At 38.2% G+C, this 23,364-nt stretch overlaps 1 protein-coding gene across 1 annotated transcript in view; it reads right to left on the bottom strand.

Annotated features, from left to right (window-relative positions):
• ndufa10 (NADH:ubiquinone oxidoreductase subunit A10) overlaps positions 1–23,364 on the bottom strand; it is a 54,703-nt gene that overhangs the window by 26,919 nt on the left and 4,420 nt on the right. The window contains exons 2-7 of the mRNA XM_034021927.3: positions 20,169–20,337; positions 17,715–17,930; positions 16,704–16,790; positions 15,235–15,356; positions 7,168–7,235; positions 5,814–5,868 (exon numbers count right to left, since the gene is read on the bottom strand). Coding sequence (XP_033877818.1) covers positions 5,814–5,868; positions 7,168–7,235; positions 15,235–15,356; positions 16,704–16,790; positions 17,715–17,930; positions 20,169–20,337 — 717 coding nt within the window. The remainder of the gene's footprint in view (positions 1–5,813; positions 5,869–7,167; positions 7,236–15,234; positions 15,357–16,703; positions 16,791–17,714; positions 17,931–20,168; positions 20,338–23,364) is intronic.

Raw genomic sequence — 23,364 nt, forward strand, 5'->3', positions numbered from 1 at the left:
GTCTTCAAAAAAAAATAAAGAAAATTAATCAAAATGATTAGCTTGTTAAATCCAGGCAAGCTTCCCCCAATCTTTTGTTCCCCTCATAATGGTAACAGAAGAGCAGAGAAGCCATTTAAATGTACCGACTCTTGTAGAAACAGTAACCAGTTCATACAAAGCCTGTGTAAAATGATATGGCTGACAGACAGGTAAAGCTAGATAAACTACTTTTAATCAGCCTAGTGGTTTTTTGCCTACAGGGCTCCTAAATGTTTAATACTGAGTCGGGAATCTGTAATTGTAAGCGGACATCCTTTTTTTCTGGCATTAATTCATAATTGTAAATTAAAACTGCAACAGACACAAAGGCAGTTTAACATAAGCTTCTCTTTAGAAGGGAAGCAATTTCCATTAGAAATAAAACAAAGTTAGATAATAATGGTGGGTTTTGTTATAAAAGCACTGTTTTTTTTTCCCTTTTAACAAGCCCAAGCAATACAATATGGGCACGCCCCATTCATTTTAAAAGCTCTGTGTAATTATAGAATATGACCAAATGTTTTTTTTTAGGAATTAGAGTTAGGTAATCATTGTGTATTACTATTGACTTAGTCACCAATTACTAAAGGATGGTATAGTAGAAAGATGGCGCTCTTATTAAACGTATGCAAAAGTAGGAAAACATTTGTAAAATTGCACAGTAGGGCCTTCAAAGGATTCAGTACACATGGTAGTTCCATTAAAATGTGAAACAACTTTCGTAGTAGATATTATATTTTTGCTGTCACTTGTAGGCAAGCTTCACGCTTCTTGTCACTGGTGGATCAGCGACTGGATTCTTTCTTAGCGGAGTGTTAATCCCCCTCAAACTAACCTTCTGTCAACTGAATTTCTGGAAGGTAAATTTGTAAATAAATACAATATTATGTGTTGGGAGTCAAGATGCTTTATATTGCTATAGCAAGGTGATCAATAAGGAATACAATAGTATTGTTTATTTATTTGGATTAGTGCATTATAGGTATATTTTCTTAAATATTTTTGGGAAAAAAAGGCTTGCTTTTAAAATTTTAGGGAGTGTGTCTGTCGACTTGGAACGAGAGAGTATAAGGAGACTGAGAAAGACAAAACAACTCTACAAACTGCAACAGCCTAGTACTAGTGGGAAGAGACACAGTGAACGCAGTAGCTACCTACTATATGCCTTCGAATTTAAGATGCAGCCCAAATTTCCCACCCTTAATTTGAGGAAAAAATAAAACATGGTTAAAAAAAGTGTGTCTTAAATTCAAAGGAATACGGTAAATCAAGAGTAGCAACTTCCCAGACTATAATACTAACATGACCAGTGGCGACGCGTAGGGGGGGCACGCCTGGTCACGTGCCCCCCCAGATTTCCAGACTTCTGCCAGGTTTTATTATTAATATATATATACATATATAATATTTTTTTGTTTTGTTTTAATGTTTTTCGTAAGTGGGTAGAGAATGTGTGAGTGCGCAGTAGTTTATTTCAGACTTTCAAACCTTATTAACATAACCACACCGTTATATTTGTTCTCGCGAGAACGAGTGTCTGACCGTTCACCGTTATACTTGTTCTCGTGAGAGACACTTTTTCAGTCAGCGCGGCATTCGAAAATATGTTAAAATGGCAAAAAGACAGCTAAGTTTGGAGTTTTTTTACAACAAAAAATCTAAACCACCAACGCCAGAGACATCAACAGAAACCGAACCTGACTCTTCTGTAGTTCAGAATGTTAGCAGCAACGAGAGTGACGATACCATTTCAAACGCCCTGGTTAGTGCGGGTGTAACTGTCGAGTCTGTCGATAAAAGAGACCCTTGCCTTGGACCGGATGCAGCTTTGGAATATATCGAAGAAGGTCCGTATCAGCCAGTAATTGATTTTCCAGCCAGTGCCTGTGGGATCAAAACCAGAAAATTCAGGCAAGTGTGGTACAATGAGTATAAATGGCTTGAATACAGTGTATATGATGACAGAGCTTTCTGCTTTTGCTGTCGAGCATTTGGCAATGGGCCAAACAGTGACCTGGCATTTCGAGTTACTGGTTTTAAAACATGGAAGAAAGCAAATGAAAGATTTCGGGAACATTCAAAGTGTGAAGCTCATCTAGAGGCCGTTGCTAAATGGAAGGGTAGGCTGCAGTCCTGTAAAACAGGGAGTGTTGCGTCCCAGCTTGATAGTCAAAAGAAAAAAAGAGTGGCGGACAACAGAGCATATTTAGAAACTGTAATAGAGAGTACTTTATTTTGCCAGGGTATACCTTTGAGGGGACACGAAGAGGGAATGGATTCCACAAATCAAGGCAATTTGCGGGAATTGATGAAACTGCGTAGTACAGACAACGAACTGATTCAACGATTTATGGTTAACCGAGAGAAATACTGCACCTACCTTCACAGCTCGTGTCAGAATGAAATAATCGAAATCATGGCTTCACAAGTAACAGATTCAATCGTAAATGAAGTAAAAAAAGCTGAAGTGTTTTCCATCATTGCAGACGAAACAATGGATCTGTCAAGACACGAGCAAGTTGCTCTCATAGTGCGCTACGTAAACCAGTCATTTGAAATACAGGAGCGGTTTATTGGCTTCTACAGGACGCTGCAGACGGACGGGGCTTCACTTGCCACACTGATCAAGAGTACATTATCAGCCTTGGGACTTGATATTTCAGCTCTAAGAGGTCAATGTTATGATGGAGCCGCCAACATGAGAGGACCCTACAAAGGTGTGGCCACACGGATACTTAGCGAAAATCCTCTAGCTTACTATGTTCACTGTTATGCTCATATATTAAATCTGTGCGTAGTGGACATGGTTTCCTGCATTCCAGTTGTCCGAAATGCTTTCGGAATTCTCCAGGCTCTACGAAATTTCATTGAAGTAAGCTCAAAGAGACATGCTGTGTTTGAAAAAATTACGTCACAAAAAACGTATTCTGCGGGGCCAGCTACTCTTAAATCACTCAGCGACACTCGTTGGAACTGTCGAGTCGAGGCTATCAGAGCTGTATTGGAAAATTTTGATGAAATGGTTCAAGCTCTGAACGAAATTGCACATGGGGGTTCAAAAGCTGGAACTGAAGCTTATGCACTTCTCAGAAATGTGCAAGACTTCAATTTTCTGTACTGCATGTTTTTTATGCGGAGAGTGCTAATGCAAACAAACCACCTGTCCAAATTTCTTCAATCAAAAGACTTTACATATCAAACAGCAATGGCGATGGCTAAATCCACAGTGTCTGTACTAAAGGAAATGAGAAGTGATGATTTTGCATCCCAAACCTTTAATCACGTCAATGAACTGTGCCAGAAAAATGGTTATTCTGGCCCTTGTGTGCCACGCAAACCGGTTATTCCCACAAAACTGGGAGGAGGGGTAAAGTCCTCTTTTGAAAAGCCTGAGGACTACTACAGGACTGAAATACTGTACAGCACTCTGGATACCCTTATTGAGGAAGTAGAAGACCGCTTTTCCGAGAATGACCTGTTCATTTTCAAGTCCCTTGCAGACGTTCTCTCTTCTGAAAGCCCATCAGATGAAAGTGTTGGCGCTGTTTCCACCACTTACAGTATTGATCAAGAAGATCTGAACTCTGAAATCAATTTGTTTTCCCGGATGTTTAAAGATGGCATTGCTGACAAGAGTAATGAGGAAGAGGAGCGCACCCAGCTGGAAAAAAGACTGCGATTCTTTCGTGAAATGGCACTGCGTGACACCCTTCCAAATCTGTCCAAACTCTACGTGCTTTACTTAACTATCCCAGTGACTACAGCATCGGCTGAGAGAAGCTTTTCTTCTTTGCGGCAACTGAAAACTTACCTGAGGACGACAATGACAGATGCTCGTGTTTCTAACCTGGCAATACTACAGATTGAAAAAGGAGGACACGCTGTTAACATACTGGACGTTGTAACAAGGTTTGCAAGCAGAAAGGACCGACGCCTACAATTCTTTTGACAAGGTAAGGTTTTTAAAGCATGTACATTTGTTATTGAATTTGTTATTGTCATTTACATGTGTTATTTTTTAGCTAATGGTTATTTGTCACAATAATAGGATTAGGTCATATGTTTGTTAAAGCATTTCGTATTGGGAGCCGCAAGGTGGCGTGGCTATGTTTATTATGAATGGAAAGTTAGCACGCCACAACCCAGGAAGTCGCTCTGTTTTCTTTCTGATTTAAGAACACCCGCTAGTCGTCTCATTACTGTGGTGCAGTCGTCGCTGTGTTATTTTTTGGAAAACTTGCTATGTGGTTAACAAATACCCGAGAGATTTGGGGTAATTAAAACTACTTTGTCTACTGACCCTGAACATTGCATACCACCAGGAACTTTAAATTGTGCCCCCCCACTATCAACAGTTACGCGTCGCCACTGAACATGACTAAGGTGAAACTTGCTGTGAAAAAGACATGGTTGTTTTTGTTTTGTTTTTTTCATGGGGAAAAATAAGAAAAGCCATATGTATTTATTAAAAGTACTCATGACTTCAAGGTATTTGATGCATTTTACTCACCCAAAATACATTTTACTCGCATTATGTCTAAATTGGAGAGTAAACTACACAATGACCCGAAACCTTATCTGGAGCGCTGCCTGTGACTATAGTAAAAAGCATGTTGGTTTCCATTACAATGACACCCATCATTTTCACCCCTACCCAAAATTACAAACACATAGGGAATGGAGGATGCCCATAAGACTGAAGACTTTAACTCTGAAACTTGTACTATTTTCAGTGATTTCCTGGCTATGTGCTGTATTAAAAAAAGTCTCCATCTTTAACATGGGTAATAATAATAATAAGAAGAAAACAGAAATAAGTCAGGAGAGCTGTGTTTCTGTTAAAACTCAGCATTGGATCTTCACATCTTTCACACTAGTCAGGAGTCCTAGTTTGGTTAACCAGTCAATCTAGAAGTGTGCTGCCCGTTACTCTGAGATCAGATTTAAAAACACACTGAAACAGTGTGTTCTCCATTGACAGTCAGAACTATAACTATCCGTTTGCTCTCGGTACAACAGGAAAGCATGTTTTGTATATATTGCAATGTTTGTAGTAAGGTGGTGTCAATTAAAAAAAATATATATATATATATCGAAATACTGGCACAATAAATGCCAGAGAAGTCCTGGTCAATAATGCTGCGTTATATACTTTACACACTGTGTTATACGAGACGCTTCTTTGGTGTTGTCTAAACCATGTCACACCCCTCCCTCGTCCATCTAAACTCCCCTTATTTGCACATGTGCTTGAGTATTGAGTATCCCCACAGTTAAACAGCATGACCGATATTTCCAAGACTATTTTACCAGCAGCCAAATCAATTGGAAACTGCTTGATAAATATGTTTTGGCCTCTGCACAATAATACAGCAAACATGCTGAAATGTTTCCTACATTGTCCTGTATCTTGTCCTGCATCTAAATAAACATCACATACCCCTGCTTAGCTATTACTGTTTTTGGCAAGTCACACTGAATAAGAAACACAAGGATTCCTTGCATTTTGTTTATCAGCACTGCATTTTGCTACCTAGGAATGTTTATTTGCACTTTTTACCACTGGACGCCACATCAGTCTTAAATATTTGCCAATTGGGTATATTATGCCAAAGACGTTTGAGTGAAACAATAAGAACTAAGTCCAACAGACAATCACTGGCTAATAATGTGTTTACCAGTGTAAGCTTTTTTCTTTACATGCAACCCCGTCCCCCCATTGTTCCGATGAAAAGCTAACCAGAACAAGATACAACTACCAGGTTGCCTTATTTGGGCATTTTAGTCCTTACCCTCTCGATATCTTGGGACTGAGTTCCATCATATGCCAGAACCTCTGACGTCTCACTGAAATGCAAAAAGAAAAGAAACATTACCCACACTGGACTAGTATGCAGAATTTAATGTTCAGCTCTTTCTGTGCTAATTAACTCTACAGAAAGACTATAACTAATTCAATTGATTCAGGTTATTAAACTGGAACTAAATATAAATGATCAGTACAGATATTAGTAGATTCATTTACTGGTCTGCAGTTTATAGTACAGAATGCTCGGCAGTGTTGAATGGAGTTCTCTTCCCTATACTGCTAGAGCGCTCTACAGTTTTAAATGGAGTTACAGTATCTTTACTATACCGCTAGAGCAGCCTGCAGTGTTGAGTGGAGTTCTCTTCCCTATACTGCTAGAGCGCTCTACAGTTTTAAATGGAGTTACAGTATATTTACTATACCGCTAGAGCAGCCTGCAGTGTCGAGTGGAGTTCTCTTCCCTATACTGCTAGAGCGCTCTACAGTTTTAAATGGAGTTACAGTATCTTTACTATACCGCTAGAGCAGCCTGCAGTGTCGAGTGGAGTTCTCTTCCCTATACTGCTAGAGCGCTCTACAGTTTTAAATGGAGTTACAGTATCTTTACTATACCGCTAGAGCAGCCTGCAGTGTCGAGTGGAGTTCTCTTTCCCTGTATAAAGGTCTGCAGTATAAAAGATGCCTCCAAGCTTAAACTAATTCATTAAAACACTCATCACTGTGTTGTATACGCTAAACTAGATGGTTGCCACTTAGTGCTACTATTCAGTTGCTAATCTTGTTTTGATGTCATCATAAAACTGTATAAGATAACCTTACTAATATTGTTTCTCACATTTGATCTTTGTACGCTTTGAGAACAGTGTTCCAAAGCAGTGATAACAAACAGGTTTGTAACTCTCGTCTCTATCTTGGCTACTCTTAATGGATTGAGCTCCCATATGATTTACCGGTTGACTTCAAACTCTCACTCTTAAATGTCCACACTGACTACTAGACTGATTCATAGTTTATTTTTGTTTAATTGATTTTTGTGTGTACAGTGTATTTTGGATTGTATTTGTCTTAAGCTTCCTTACTCAGGATCTCACTACAAAGATCTTGATCTTAATAAGTAATATCCCTTTTCACTTTGGTTAAACAATAAATATTTTTTTAACATTTTGTTTATGGAGACAATTCTATTTTTACAAATAATTAACATTTGGGCTTGCTTTTTTTTTGTATTGCGTCCGTCTATTCTCCATGGCTTGTTCTTTGCCAGTACCAACTTTCAGCACTTTACATAGGCTAGATAAGCCACAGCATGTGTCAGCATTGCTGGCTGTATGCTTTACCTTATCTGGGGGAGGAAAGTCTTCTTGTAGGCATCCTCTATACTCTTCAGGTAGGCCACAGGGACATTCTGTATTGGCAGAGGAGGAGCAGACAAAGCTTTAACAACAATAACACAGCAGTGAGACATGTAGCTGCCCACCACCCTTTATATCCTGCTGTGTGTGTTCTGCATCATTCTCTATTGATTTCACTTTAATCAGTTATGCCATGGTTCTAGGATAACCTCCTCAAGGCTGACAATGGGGAAGCATATTAGCATTGTGTAAGTTTACCTATGGGCTTCTGTGAACAGTGCCACACCAATATGCTTCTCCCACCCCCTCAAGTCTTTATATTAAAAAAACAAACAAAAAAAGGTCAGGTTAGATTGAGAGTACTTTCCTGAAAACTGAAAATATGAAAATGGTCCAGTGAAAATGTTTGACATATTAGTAGGTGCAGAACAATACACTAATGTCACTATGCGTCCTGACAGGATGCTTGTATAATGCATATTAAGACCGAATTTATTTTCTTAAAGACAAATGGTAAACGAGTTAGGAAGAGTATGTATTCATACCAGCTATAAAACACACTTACTATTAATTCAAGAACCATCTGGTGAACTGCAATGAGCTATGATGTGCTTTTGGTCTTGTATTGTGATAGAAATGATGTATCATGTAAAGAAAGTATTGCGACTCATCAATACACAATAAATTGTTACACCCCAAGATATTAGCAGTTGAAATAGCAGCAGATTTACAAAAGCATGAGCTCACCCACAGGGATGCTTATTCCCATGCATTCATCATTCAAGAAGCATTTGGTCTAACACATCTCTAGTTTTTTTAATAGTCAATGAATTGTTTTCACCCTAATAATCAGGAGATTTCATTAAATGACATTAAACAGGTCAGTCTGAAACTAATTACAACGACTATTAACAGTAAAAATAAATTTAAAAAAGGTGTATTTTTCAGCAAAGGCGATCCCACCAGAATCGTGCGAATGAAAGTCACTCCCGCAGTGAGCTGTGACTCAGCAGCCAGTCTCTCGAAACACTTTGAAAAAGCACTGCAAAGGAGAAGACTAGGCGGGATGCAAGGTAAACTTCACTGAGCCACCCTCCTTCCCCCAGCCTCTTCTAACATCTGAGACCAATTACTGAGCTTTTGGCACGTTTTCAAAGTCAAACCTCACTCAGGGCATCTGTCAAAAACCAGAACTTTCTGTTTGTTTTTAAGCTTTTCATGCAACATAATTTAAATTCTAAACTCGATAAAAGAAATCCCGCTTGCCAATTTGATTGATTGTTATCTCAGAACACTAGCACAGACCAGAACTAAATTCGCTTCACCCAAATATAAGATTAGTAAATATCTTAATGTAAAACTTGTAAGAAAAGTCAAATAGGCGAACATTATGGCCTTCAACAGTGTAATTGTAAGTTTAAGCTTAGAATCTACAAGTGTTTGAAGTTGGGGGCAAATTTCTATACTATACAGTGGACTACATTTTTTTTTTGTATTAAAGTAATTGTAGCTAACTAAGTAGTTATGTATTTGTTCTGCACCAAATGTGCAGTTTTAAAAAAACAATCTGGTACTACACTAGGTTAAAGAAATCTGTTTGCAAACCATGCCTTTAGACCATCTTGCACTTCCTGGGTCTTTTCACCTGGAGTCAGATTTTTTCCTGCCAGAAACCAGCTGCTCCTATTGACTGACATGCTTTCAGCCAGTAACATCCTTTGACCCAGAAGACACTGCTGGGGTGAAATGACCTGTGAAGTAAAGCAGTAACAGACTTCTTGGAAGGAAGGGCAAGCAAACTGGGATCTTTCTTTAACCTACTGTTGTACCATATGTTTTAAAAAGAAAATGCTTGTTTGCTATAACATGTGGCTCATTAAAAGCTGCACATTTGTGACCTAGGTAGCTAATGGAATTGCAAAATGGGTAAGATTTACAGAATGATTTTGTTAGCTACAATCACTTTAAGGTAAAACTTATAAATCAAGTAGACACTTTCTTTTGGGCTGGGCCTTGCTGACAATTGAAAAGAAGCCATTGGGTTAACAGAGGGAAGTGAGGTCGCCTGTATACCTTCAGCGGTCCTTACTGGTAAATGTGTTGCAGCAGTGAGGTGAGGCTCAGATTGGGCATTTTAAAATGGGTAGAAAATATATATATACTATCTTGATCACCCAAAAATAAAAGTAATAGACACCTAAATAAAACGTCTTAAAACACCCTGTGGCATTTTACAGAGGGATAGGTTTTAACGGGTAGTGAGCTTGAGGAAGTTGAGGGGCTTATGGGGCAAAGGTGTGGTGGGGTGATTGCCTGGTAGGACAGGGGGCACTGTCTGCAAGCACTTCATTGGATATCTGTGACATAACGTGCATACTTGAAGTTAACTTTTAGAGGCAGTAGTGAGGATTTGCTACCTGCCTGGAAAGTAGGTAGCAAAATGATCTTATTCAGTAGCAGTTTATTTGACAAATAATGATATATACAAATAATGAAAAAAAATGAACACCTACCTAATGTTTTAAATAAACCAAATATCACAAATTATAACATTGTAAGCTTATAGTTAAATCAGAAAGTATTTATTGAGACCACCTAGCTAAACTAAGTAATGGAACTAATGCAATTCCTTGTCGAAATGTATTTTATTTTATCCTTAAGTTCTACAAGAATGCAACCAGATCTGTCATCTAAGCATCTGATATGCCATCAGTATGGTTAACCAGGTCATGTTTCATCAGTGCAAATTAAGTGGTACAAAATTATCCTCTTATCTGTCTTCAGTTGTTGACTGACATTTCGGTAACTAACAAATCATACACACCTATAAAGACTGTAATTTAAAAAAAAAGTAACGTGTGCCACATTATCGTTGAATCCTGCTTTGTATGCCCTTATAAAATACAAGGTTATAACCACAACATTGAAAATGAAAGCTCATTCCAGTGTTACACTAACTGGTTTGTTCATAAATATGCATACTCGCACCCTGCCTTTTCACTGCATTTTTAAATGCTGTACAATTTTGAAGAAATTAACTAAGACGTAATAACAGAATAAGGGATATCAACCAAGAAAAAAAAAACACACACACTGGGTTTGTTTTATTAAACAGTGACATTAGTTAGCTATGTGTGTAAATTGTAGTTTGACAGTGCAATAAATATTATACATTTTTTGTTAAAGCACATGTAAACAGGAGAAGTATGCAAGGCAGTGATAATCCATTATAAAACCTAGATAAATTAATGCACCTCAAGACTGCATTTTGTCTATTATTCATACTGATAAAACAAGGAAGCCGTTACCTGGATCATGGTAACGTTGTAGCTAGCTATTTGCTCCTTTTTTTTTTTTTTGTCAGAATTTTCATAAAGTAAGGATTATCTACCTATTATGTGTTTATTTTTAGCGTGGGTGAAACCAGGGTTAACATTATAACAAAGGCAGTTACTAGGAGTACGGCTGCTGATAACTACCAAAAGCCAGGACTGTGTCTTAGCTCAGTCGACTCCATCTCACTATCTTGTCACACTCGCACTCTTCCCAACCCACCCACCCACGTCACGTGACCTCCGCATCCCACTTGACCACCTACGGGAAAAAAAGAATACTGTGCATTTTGCCGGCGCGCCGTACCTGGAGACACTTCGTATAACAAAACCGGAGCTGCCATTCTCCATGACAGATTAAATTAGCATGTTATAGACACTGAATAAACTTAGGTCACTGCCTGTTATCTTATAAAATCGCAATGTTTTTAATAGTAATTTGATTTTACTTTTGGTCTATAAAATAAACTTCATACCTTTAAATTGTATCCACGCTGTTCTGTACTGTAGGTATTTGTACTCCACTGTCCAATACGATTTGCATTGGGCGGTACAAACCTCAGTCATCTACAAATCGGGAAGCTGTGGTTTCCCGCATTATAAAGGATACCAATAATGTACGTGTTTTAAAAAACGAACACCGGTAATTGTGTACGTGTTCACTCTGGGTCGGTCATATAAAGTGCAGCATTATATGACCAACCCAGTCTCAGTCCTAAAATTCTAAGTTAATTGAAAACTTTTGGCCACAGCTGTACATTACCTTGTGTGCCATCACACAGCTCTCTGATTTTTTTCCAAGAAATATTAAATGGGGCCCCCAATGTAATCTTGCTTGAAAATCTGTTCAGCTATTTAGTTACAAAAGCTACATGAAAGCTTCCTGATCAACTGTTTCCAGTTAGGCAAATAATTACAACTGGTGTTCCGGCCCATTTGCTTTGAATGTAATTATAGATCAGTAAGTGATCAGCCACTACAGCAATCGGTCAGGCAGGTGGAAACTTTTTAATCCAAGACATTCTTTCCTCAGGATATCCAAACAGAGACCACATTCTGCAGATGAGGAGGTAAAACCAATCCCTCACCCCTTAACCCTTGCTAAAACTGGTACAGTGATGTGCTGCCTGGCCACTTTATTAAGACCAGTCTACGCGACTGGATTTGTCATCGCCCTGGTGTAGGGCATGTTCTCCTTGTGTATCCCAGGTCCCTTGATTTCTGTGGAAGGCTGAACAAACTTTAATAAAGTATCGCTGAGGATTAATGCTGCACTACTACTCTGATGGGGTTGGCTACATTCAAAACATAATTCACCAATCAACCATTCCAGAATTGTGTACAAATGGTTTGCCAGAGACCCCAGGTGTCTTCCATGGCCACCACAATCCCCAAATCTCAATCCAATTGAGCAAGTTTTGGATGAACTTGAACACCACATTTGTCATCACAATCCTTTGTCAACCTCTCTCTGCAACAAAATGTGTGAAATATTTATGACTGTATCCCTTGTGGGCACGGTCCCAATAAAGTGTATGTAAAACTATGAATTACATAAGTACATACATATGGATAACTCCACTGCACTTCTTACCAAGGCTACCTGCAATCAATCTCTCTCTCTCTCTCTCTCTCTCTCTCTCTCTCAGAGCTTCTTTTTATAGCTCTGTGGCGGAGTGTCCCGCCCCTATGTATAATTATTTGTATTTTTGTTTGCGGCGTGGGTAAAAGCGCCGCGTCTATTATTACTTATATTTAAAACCCCGTGAGGATGCATGACTGATCAGCTACTGATTATTTAACTAGCTGACAGTCATGCATCCTTACCAAACGCGTGCAGATTCTGGCCGAGGGGTAATAAGATAATTAACAACTAGTTAACCGCTCGGCCAGAGTATAAGAACCGGCAGCTGCCCGTGCTGCAGGGTTGGAATGTAGAGAGGAGAGTACGGGGAGCGGAGAGAAAGAACGACATTTAAAAACAATTGCTAAAACTTGCTGGATTATCCAGCACGACACTTACTTGTTTGTTTGTTTATTCGTTTGGCCCTCGTGCACTTTGGTTTCTGTTTTGATGTTTTTTTTAAAATATTTTGTTTTGTTTGTTTATAAATCCACGCTGAATGCAGTTGCATTCAGCTTCAGCTGCCCATCCACTGTTTTGGTGTCAGTTACTTCCTGGTCCGTGACGTCACCACACCTCACCACTGCAAGCCATCCTGTCACAAGCTCATTTAATAAACCCCTGTTTTTAACATCCATGTTTAACTACAGGCTGGAATTATAAGATAAGCTAATAGCTTACAGCATATGTGAAAATCTTAGTGGGGGCCAGACTTTTAAAACAGTAGCATGTGCATTATGAACCATTAAATGCCACAGTGGTAAATTAAGCCGCTTCTGGCTTAGATCATAGGTTACAGCCACCATATGTTTTTTTTCTATGCGCAACATTGTGTATTGTGTTCTTAAAGAGTAACCTTTAATGTAGAAAAGCTTTAATGAAGCAACACTTAAAACAATAAACAAAAAGCAATGCAATATATGTACTGTAGGAAGATATAACAGTGCTTAAGCCTGTGTGTGATTGTCACCCAGTGATGACCACAAAATAGGGAGACCTCTAGGTGTTCTGTAACACAAGCCTTCATGCAGAACTGTCATTGCAAGTCACGCACAAAAAGGCAGCAAGTCTGAATTATATTTTACCAAGTTTATCAACCAACACATGGAAACAGATCATGGACACTTTGTTCATGTAAAATTATGATTTTGTAGCACTTTAGATGCATGATATCTGCCATTTTCAGTACTATGCTAAAGAGGGTGTAGTTTGATTGACTTGTAGCCTCAACACTAGAGTGGTGGATCTTAAAGTACTTAAAAACAGAGCAGCATACAATTCCAATGCAGACTAAACTAAACAATTTCAGTCATCTATATAAAATGTAATAGTAATGCTATTTGAAATATATTGTGGCCAAATATGTCATTAGACAATATTATTATTATTATTATTATTATTATTATTATTATTATTATTATTATTATTATTATTATTTATTTCTTAGCAGACGCCCTTATCCAGGGCGACTTACAATTGTTACAAGATATCACATTATACATTATTTCACATTACATACAATTACCCATTTATACAGTTGGGTGTTTTACTGGAGCAATCTAGGTAAAGTACCTTGCTCAAGGGTACAACAGCAGTGTCCCCCACTGGGGATTGAACCCACAACCCTCCGGTCCAGAGTCCAGAGCCCTAACCACTACTCCACACTGCTGCCCTTAAATATTAAAAGAGAATAATGAAAATGAACCAAAAACAACAATTGGTTGTCTTTTTACAGAAGCTATACTGACCCACTTATAGTAGGTAAACTACCTACGGGAAGGATTCGTTTTGTTGGAACACAGTTCAGCAAGTGTGGACTGTTCCTGGTTATGTCTGCAACGCGCAGGCATGTATAATTATACACATTTTCGGTAGTTTCTTTGAGGGAGGCGGGATTTAAAAATAATTTATAATTCCAAATCTACAAACTTCTACTTTTCCAGTGATATACAGAATGTCATGTATTTGAATTTGACACTTTTTGACACATCATTTTTTCACCCTTTAGTGTTATCATAGCTTCTGCAGCGGAGTAAGCCATAGTAAGCCAGAAACTCTTTAGAGGAGAAATGTTCCCAGAATCACGTCTGGTCATAATAAAATAACAAGGTTTTAAAGGTTAAGTGCCCCCTACATTATTTTTTTATTACGCCAGTAATTGAAATCCCATGTTTAAAATGCCATAATGTGTTTTCTGTCAAATATACTATTTGGAGAATGTAAGAGTTTTAAGTTTAAACTAGTGCTGTGAGAATAAGGGTTTTTCATCTTACAATATTCTTTAAGAAAATATTTTGTGAATAAGATATCTCTTCTATAATACATTTATAATTATAATTTTTAATATATATATATATATGTAGTGGGTGTTCTGCACCGCCAAGGGAACAGGTATATATACGAGGGTGCGGAACACCCACTTATTTTTCCCCATGCGGTGCATAGGCTGCAGTATAGTACTAATGTCTTTACTGTAGTTTAAAATAAAGAAGCAACAGAAGCAACAAAGTTGTTGAGGCTATATTAAATGTTTGCCACATGGTTGTGCTTTTTTTGTTGTTTTCAATTACATTCAACTTACGTTAAGAAAAAAAAAAAAATCCTGTGTTAAAATGTCCTTTTCTACAGTAATTTTACAGGTGAGCTAACGTTATTTTTTTTTTTTTTTTACAATTTACACTATTTGTGTTTTTATGTTAGAAAACCAGTCATCCTTTGCCAGTGTACAACTTATTATCAAAATGAAACCATGACGTAAGTTAAAATCCTGAGCATATTGTTTAAAATCAATACTTACTGTAAGTTCCCAATGTACGCAGTGCTCACAAGATCATGTTTAATGCCTCACGCAGACAGTTCAGTGCCACTTACTGCTCAAGGCAAAGCCGCTTCCTGCTTCATTGGGTCACGGACGACGATTATGATTTTCGATAATTTTTCAATGCGATAAAATTATCGCTACAAAAGAATGATTGTGATTATCGATATAATCGATTACTGTTCCAACCTTATACTACTAAATACATTATGATGACGTTCAATATATAATAGTTTTTGCATTTGAAGTGAAGCTCTGAAGCAGGACTGTATCTCTACCTTGCCAGACTGCTGGAGTTTCTTATGCACCTCCTCCGCAGGGACATCAACGTAAATGGTCAGGTGCGGGGGCAAGAACTCACAGATACTGATCCCCTTGATCTCATTATAGTGATCCACACCTGCAGCAAAAAGGAAAGCAGCATGTCAGTGGCACTCATCCCAGCTCGACAGTAAATACAAAAACACACCTCTATGCCATTGGAAAATAAGGAATATCCTTAGCAAGTTGCATCACAATTGGATAAGCAGGTCTCTACATATTTTTGCAATGGCAAGTTTGACATACAGCCTTTTAAAACAATTTAAAAACCCTTAATTAAAAATGTGAGAGACGATGGCACTATCAATCCCGACCATTAAAAGGATACAAAAGGACCTTTTTATTTTATTGTGTTACATGTTCCCATGTGTTGCTACATCTGTTTACGTAAGGTGTGTGTATTGTTTATTTATTTATTTTTTTTTTTTTTAAATTGTATTCCCTGCCTCAAGATGGCTTCCCATATACCCACATGGACCTCTCAGAACTACATTTCCCATCATCCTCCTGCTCACTGGTAAATCCATCTCAGTTAAATATGTGAGCAGGAGGATGATGGGAAAGTTAGTTCTAAGCGGTCCATGCCAGGAACATGGAAAGCCATCTTGAGGCAGGGAATGCAATTTAATAGTTAAAAAAAAAAGTGGTCAAAATGTAAAAGAATAAAACACACACCATACGTAAACAGTTGTAGCAACACATGGGAACATGTAACACAAAATAAAAAGGTTCTTATGTACCCTTTAAGTATTGAGACTGACTGTTTTCATTGTGACTCGAGCTAAACCCATTTGTTTTTTGAAAGTTTATTCATGTGAAGATCCATTACATTTCAAATTAATTTTTGTACAGAACATTTCATTCTTATGTGTCATGCCAGTATTGCAGGATATGATTTAGACTGCCTCAGGACTTGGAATGAGGTGACCTTTTACCATATGGAACAAGAAAGGTTTATTAGCAAATACCAACACGGACCTTTAAAATACTCAATGGAAAAAAACAAGACAGCACCGCAACAATGACTTGTGTCTTATTTTAAACCACTTGCGTCAGTGCTCTGCAACAACAGGGCATCAAAATGAAATATATTGGTTACAATAACTCTCTTAAACACTCTTAATGTGCAATCTAACTGAATTGCTGCAGAATACAGGCAGCACTTATAACTTACGTAAAAGAATGCTGAGAACACAGGTGTCTTGTAATTTCTACCCCTTCATATTGAGTATCCAACTAATGACACTGCTTGTGTCCTCAACATACATGTAGCATGATGCGTTACATAGAGAGACAGAGATGTTTACTTCTCAAGTGGCTTGTTTGTTCAGTTTCATCTCCATGTTGACCAAGACCTTTCCCCGCTCTGCAGATTTTAAACAGCACAGATAATAAAACAAGAGGTTCATGAAAATTGGAGACTCACACTCCTTCCTGATGTAGCCTTGCTTGTACAGGGCCTCCAGGAACACCATGTCACTGAAGGGAGATCGCTCCAGCACTACACCTTGGCCTGTCATGGAGAAAAACATATGTTGAAGAATGCATTAAAGCTAGCATGTACAAAAAAATACAACACAGTTTACTGCACTAGTACAGTTTCTTAAAGCACATAAAACTAATGAAGGTTTTTATTAATTTGTTTATTAGTGTGCTAAATTATTCACCCTGGTTTTCTCTCATTAGTTTAGAATGTCCAGCTGCTCACTAACTGCAGCAACTCCCTACAACAGCTCAGGAGACTAAAGGTCTTTTCACACCCTGGAGCTTGACATCAGCGAGATACCAATCCCTGGAAGACAGACCAGCCTTGCAGGTGTCAGCTTTGAGCTCAGCAGGCACCTGGTCAGTAGGGCCTGCTACAGCGTGATGAAGAGAAACAGTCCCTGAAGATTTTGCCATCCTAACCAGTGGGAGTGCCAGAGCCAAAACTTTCTGTGGAATCCCCAACAAAGCTCCTCAACTTTGAATCTGCTCTCTCCTGACTGTAGGACTCACCCCGAACACCACGCGGTCACGCCTTAACCAGATGAGCCACCCAGGGACTGCCTAATCCCAGTCAATATTAATGTTGATGTGTTATTATTCACTGTGTAGGTCTTGCATTCTCCAATGTGAAAGACACACTCATTATTAAGGGTGTAACTAAACACTAATATCACGATACGATATGCAGGTTGCAATACGATACGCATCATGATACATGTTCTTCTTTCAAGTACCATTTGGTGAATATGAGCTGTGCTGTGCTGTTGGTCTTGTATCACAATACAAATGACACAAACCACTATTACCAGATGATATATAATGTAATGAAAAGTCTCACTATTCATCGATATGCGATGTGTGTAAATGTGGCTTTGTTTAACTCTTTTTGGGGGGCGGGTTTGTAGCAATTGGACAGCTCCACCTGGCACATATTCTTTTGTGTTTGTACCTGTTGTGAGGAGATGTTCCAGCGCGTCGGAGTACTGAAGCAGGCGAATGTGATACATCCAGGACTGCAGGCGGTAGGAGTTCCCATCGGCACATTTCGGGTCTTTGTAGAACTTCTCCAGGCTGCAGTTCCCATTAAACCTGGTGTCAAGCAGTTCCTTCTCCCCCATCTTCCTGTCCCAGTAATAGGCGTCTGGCTCAGGAATGTACAGCATGCCTGAAACAAAACCCAGGAGGTCACTTTTCAGGATCTTACTTGAAACGGGGAGGTGCCACTTTTATATATTACAGAATACACGCCCGGGATCCATTTGCAAGACAAATTCATTTACACATTGCAGGGTTAGAGATTAACTAAGAAAGGGTTAATATTAATGGAAACTGAATTTACCAAACAAGTTGTCTTCATAGGAAAATAGTTTTGGTCTATGTAGCAAACAACTATATTAAGAATACAGACTATTCTTTAGGAAAAGAACCAAGTTGCTGTTTGATATTTAAGGTGAATGGGAAGTGAGAGTATGTCTGTCTGAAGGGGGTGCACTTCAGTTGAACTCAAGAACCCACATCCTGCTTATTAGAGAAAATACTGCTTTTGACTACAATTAGCAAGTTAACAATAACCAGTTGGCAACACACCAAGCTTATAGCTCACAGCTTCATAAAGGCATATAAATATAAGCACAGGAAAGACACTTTTTGAGACGCGCTCCAATTCCTCCCGGCGACCTTGAAAGTGTGGCTGAGGCGCTCCCAGAGGGATAGGTAACTGAGCCCTACCTGTACTTCTGTAATGACTAGTACTACAGTACATTTTTTGTATAAAGACGATGTTTAAATAATGTGGGTGTAACTCTTGAATATTGGAATCAAATAAAGAAAATTTGTTAAATGTTTAATTACTGTCTGGACATGAATCTTTATAAATTACAACCACAATATTAGTTTCTTTACGCACTACCTGTTAACAGTTTCAGTTCACTCTGACCCATATTGGATATCAGTCCTGTACTTGAATTTCAAGTTCAGAAATAAAAATGAAGAGATTACTTTCAGGAAGCAATTATCTCATTCATAAATACAAGTCAATGGACTGAAAATTAGCAACAGACTTGATACAGCAGCCCAAAGCACAGAAACACTGGACAAGACACACCAGTTTCCACTCAAACAATGTGCCAGGAACTATGTGGTCCCGCCCACTTTAAGGCCTTTTCTAATTATTTACCAGTTAGTGTAGCAGTTTTTAAAACAGTTTTCACACTTAAGCAGGTTTTAAGTTTTAATAACCTACTATTGCTACTACTAAGTAGTTGAGTGTAGCTAGCAGAGATGTCATTGTTCTGACTATTTTGGGAAGTGTGCTGTCATTCTAAATGGTGAGTTACAGGAATACTTCTACAAGGATTAAAATGTTATTACTTAGAGAAATTCTGAAGGTGACATTACTTTAAAAACTTTGAGTTTGAGATGCTTCTTGGTTCCAAATTAGGCTAAGTTGCTAAGCAGATTTAGAGCTTGCTCTAATGAAAGTATTTGAATTTAGCAGTTTAATTTAGGTTTAAACTTATTTAATTTTACTTGTTAAATAAACAGAGCTCTCCAGGGAAGTTCAAGTACAGTGATTATTTCAAAACAACTCACAGATCATTCCGTGACAAATTACCTAACAGGTAACACACTCTCCCCTAAACTCTGTGCTCGGGGTTGTTCCAAGCAAAACAAATAAAATACAAAAATTGTTTTCAGCCTGATCGGCTCAAGGGGTCAAATCTTGGTCAACTTAGGACCCCCCTTTAAATCAACCTTTTACTCAAAAACTGTTTGTGCTTCAGATTTGTGTTGGGTGTCATTTTATTGGAAATTGCATGAGGACTCCAAAAACGGTATTAAAAACAAACAAGTTAACCCTTAACGTTTTTGACCTTGGAATGAAACCTCACAAATAAAAATCTGAATCTGCTTACAGGAAGTTAATATTTTTTGTTTGTTGCTGCAAAAAAATTGATAGAGATATATATATATATATATATATATATATATATAGATATATTATATAGATATATAGATATATTTTATATAGATATATAGAGATATATAGATATATATATCTCTATATCTCTCTCTCTATATATATATATATATATATATATATATATATATATATATATATATATCTTACCATAATAAAAACGTAAAGCAACTTGTTTTGTCTTGCACTGATTTACTATCTTGCCAGAATCTGTACAACAGTTTAGAAAAAACCGCTCAGTTTGATATGAAGGATTAATATAAATCGAACATTTTTTGAGTGACTTGTTATGGAATGACTTCACTATTCGGCCATCCTCATTCGTGGAATAACTACAGTACAGTACTCCGTGTAGAATGGTGTAACCTAGTCTATAAGCTTGTGAGATAGCCAGGGTCTGTACAGTGCCACGGGATACTTTACCTAGCTTGTCTGCAAGTTTCTGTGCCAGCGCTCCCTTCCCAGAGGCCAGGTTCCCATCGATGGTGATGATCTTGCTGTTCTCCTTGAACCTGGGGGTGGTTCTCTCACCCAGTGCATAGGCCCACCAGCCATACTGCAGATTATTCTGGGCACCAACATGGATCCGCGCCTGAAGGGAGCAGAGCGGCAGTTTACAAAGCGGCAATCTGTCAGTTGTCTCCTAAAAACTTTAGTATAGAAATTGTTTAAACATTAACATATTGGGAATGTTTGTAAAGCAAAGTCATAATTTATAAATAACTGCAACATATATTTGTGTATAAGATAGTATGTGTATAGCATTTATCTGTATAGAAAATACTCTGAATAAACATTGAATATTATATAAGTTGGCCTGCACAGTTAAACGTTTAGGAAAAATTCTAAATGTTTTAACACTTGACTAACGTTTAAAGTCTAAACTACTAACGCCCCTCTGTGAAACAATGAACTGCATTGAATAACTGGAATACTTCACATATAACAACGTGACATGTTGTGCATCTGCTTTTACTTGGCTTAGAACATGAGCTAGAGATCATCAATGCACTGAACAGACACAGCCAAATAAGATGACAGTGTAACCTTTCCACTCTGCCAGCCCAGACTACTCTCTGCCTATACCAATGAGGGAGTATGTGGGACTGATTTGAATGGAATGAGGAAGGCTGTGGAGCACAGACACAGACGGTTCATTTAAATCAGGCACACGTTATAGCCCTTACAAAAAGTAATACTATAGTATTACTATCAAAATATACTGTAGTACTAAAGTAAAATGAGACTACTATAGTAATACAGTACTATAATACTGTACTATTGTACTGTACTACAATTACTATTACTGGGCTACAATCCAATTACACTATGTAACACAATTTTTGTTCCTGGGTAGTAAGTGTTATTTCCTAATTGCTTATGCCTCAAAAGTATAGAAAATGGCTATTATTCCCCACAAACTTTGCTTTTGTGACCAGACAGTGATATTTTGAAATGTACCTATTTCCAATGAGAAAACAGGCGAATGTGTGTCTTTTTGTTCACATAAAGTCAGAAAAAAACAACATATGAATCCAAATTAACATGTATTTATACTAAAGTAATACAAAAATGACTGCAAAAGATTTAGCAGTGAGTACTTTTGAGATTTACGATTATACTTTCATGAATCAGCCCCCAAATGTAGTCTCCCATCAAGTTCTCGTTATACTGTCCTTGGTAGCGGCGTTCAAAGTCCAGTATATCCTGGTGGAAGCGCTCGCCTTACTCCTCCGAGTACGCTCCCATGTTCTCCTTGAATTTATCAAGATGAGCATCAAGGATATGGACTTTGAGGGACATCCTACAGCCCATTGTGCCGTAGTTCTTCACCAGAGTCTCAACCAGCTCCACATAGTTTTCGGCCTTGTGATTGCCCAGGAAGCCCCGAACCACTGCGAAAAAGCTGTTCCAAGCCGCTTTCTCCTTACTAGTGAGCTTCTTGGGGAATTCATTGCACTCCAGGACCCTCTTTATCTGTGGTCCGACGAAGACACCAGCTTTGACCTTTGCCTCAGACAGCTTAGGGAAGAAGTCTTGAAGGCTTCTCTAGAGCTCTGACAAATTGTTTCATAAGGCCCAATTTGATGTGCAGTGGTGGCATCAGCACCTTCCGGGGGTCCACCAGTGGCTCCCACTTGACGTTGTTCCTCCCCACAGAGAACTCAGTCCGCTGTGGCCAGTCCCGCCTGTGGTAGTGCGCCTTGGTGTCCCTGCTGTCCCAAAGGCAAAGATAGCAGGGAAACTTGGTAAAACCGCCTTGGAGACCCATCAGGAATGCCACCATTTTGAAGTCTCCTATGACCTTGATGCCATCTCAGAAAAATGCAGATATGTATCCACTTAGGCAGCTGGAACTAAACTGAACTGGTGGGCTTAAGGCCCCTGTATTTATACTACTGTTTATATTACTGGAAAGTTCTAGAAAGTTCTAGAAGTTACTCCAAGTTTACTCAGCACTGAATCTATCTGGAATGTTCTGGAAAATAGGTAAATTTCAAAATATCACTGTCCTGGTCACAAAAGCAAAGTTTGTGGGGAATAGCCATTTTCTATACTTTTGAGGCATAAGCAATTAGGAAATAACACTTACTACCCAGGAACCAAAAAAAAATTTGTTACACGGTGTTATTATTGTACTGTGCAATACACTCTCAAAAAGAGAGTTCTCATAAAAAAATAGTGTTCAGAACTTTGTTTATTAATTTATTAATAATGTGAATTCCTTGCAAGCAGTTTCTCTTCATTAATCAGTTTTGTCCTGATAGCTGCATTTACTTCCTTTGCCTTGCATGCAAAAAAACCCCATAAAAGTACAACTTACAACAATTATTACTGTGTGCTCAGCTGTCTGTTGAAGAAAAAAAAAAATCTTTCCAATACATTTGTTTTCTAATCAAGGATTCACATTCTAATAGGGTGACTACACGTGGCTAATACATGTTAACCCACCTCCCTGAGGTACCTAAATGCTTTCAGGCATCATTTTGAAACATGAATTATTATTTTGACTAACAATTATTATTATTATTCAAACCAGTGGTTTGATGTTCATTCCAAACTTTTATATCATTCTTGATTACATGCACTGTGTTTTGCTAGGGGTTGTACAGCAGTTAGTCAATCTTTGGTTTGATCCGTCTAGCTCACCAAAACCTCATTCTTCACGTAGATATATGGGGACATTTGGAAAGCATCTGAGTGAAGAGCATTTTTACTTTTTATTCACTACCCTTGCTTTCACAGTTTTGGTTCCTCCTTGTTTATGCCATTCATGTGTTATTGGCAGATAAAATGACAGACAGTACAATTGTGGTCAGTAAACCATGCTCTTAAAAAATGTGTTAAAAAAACAAACGGAAATGCTCTGACTTAGAAAATATACACCTGCTTTTGCACCTGTCAGATAGTTGCAGAGATTGGGGTCCAGCACGGTGTATGTCTGCATTTCATTATGAAGGTAACAACATTATGAAGGTAACAACAGAGTATTCTTGTTTTATTTAGTATGTCCCTCATCAGATTTGCAATGCATATCTTATTAATAGTCTACCTCGGAAAGCAGAAAAGTGCATGTATAAGGCCTCTGCGAATATTCTAAGAGCATTCAATAGGATAC

The sequence above is a fragment of the Acipenser ruthenus genome, chromosome 10, assembly GCF_902713425.1.
Source record: "Acipenser ruthenus chromosome 10, fAciRut3.2 maternal haplotype, whole genome shotgun sequence".
Lineage (NCBI taxonomy): Eukaryota > Metazoa > Chordata > Actinopteri > Acipenseriformes > Acipenseridae > Acipenser > Acipenser ruthenus.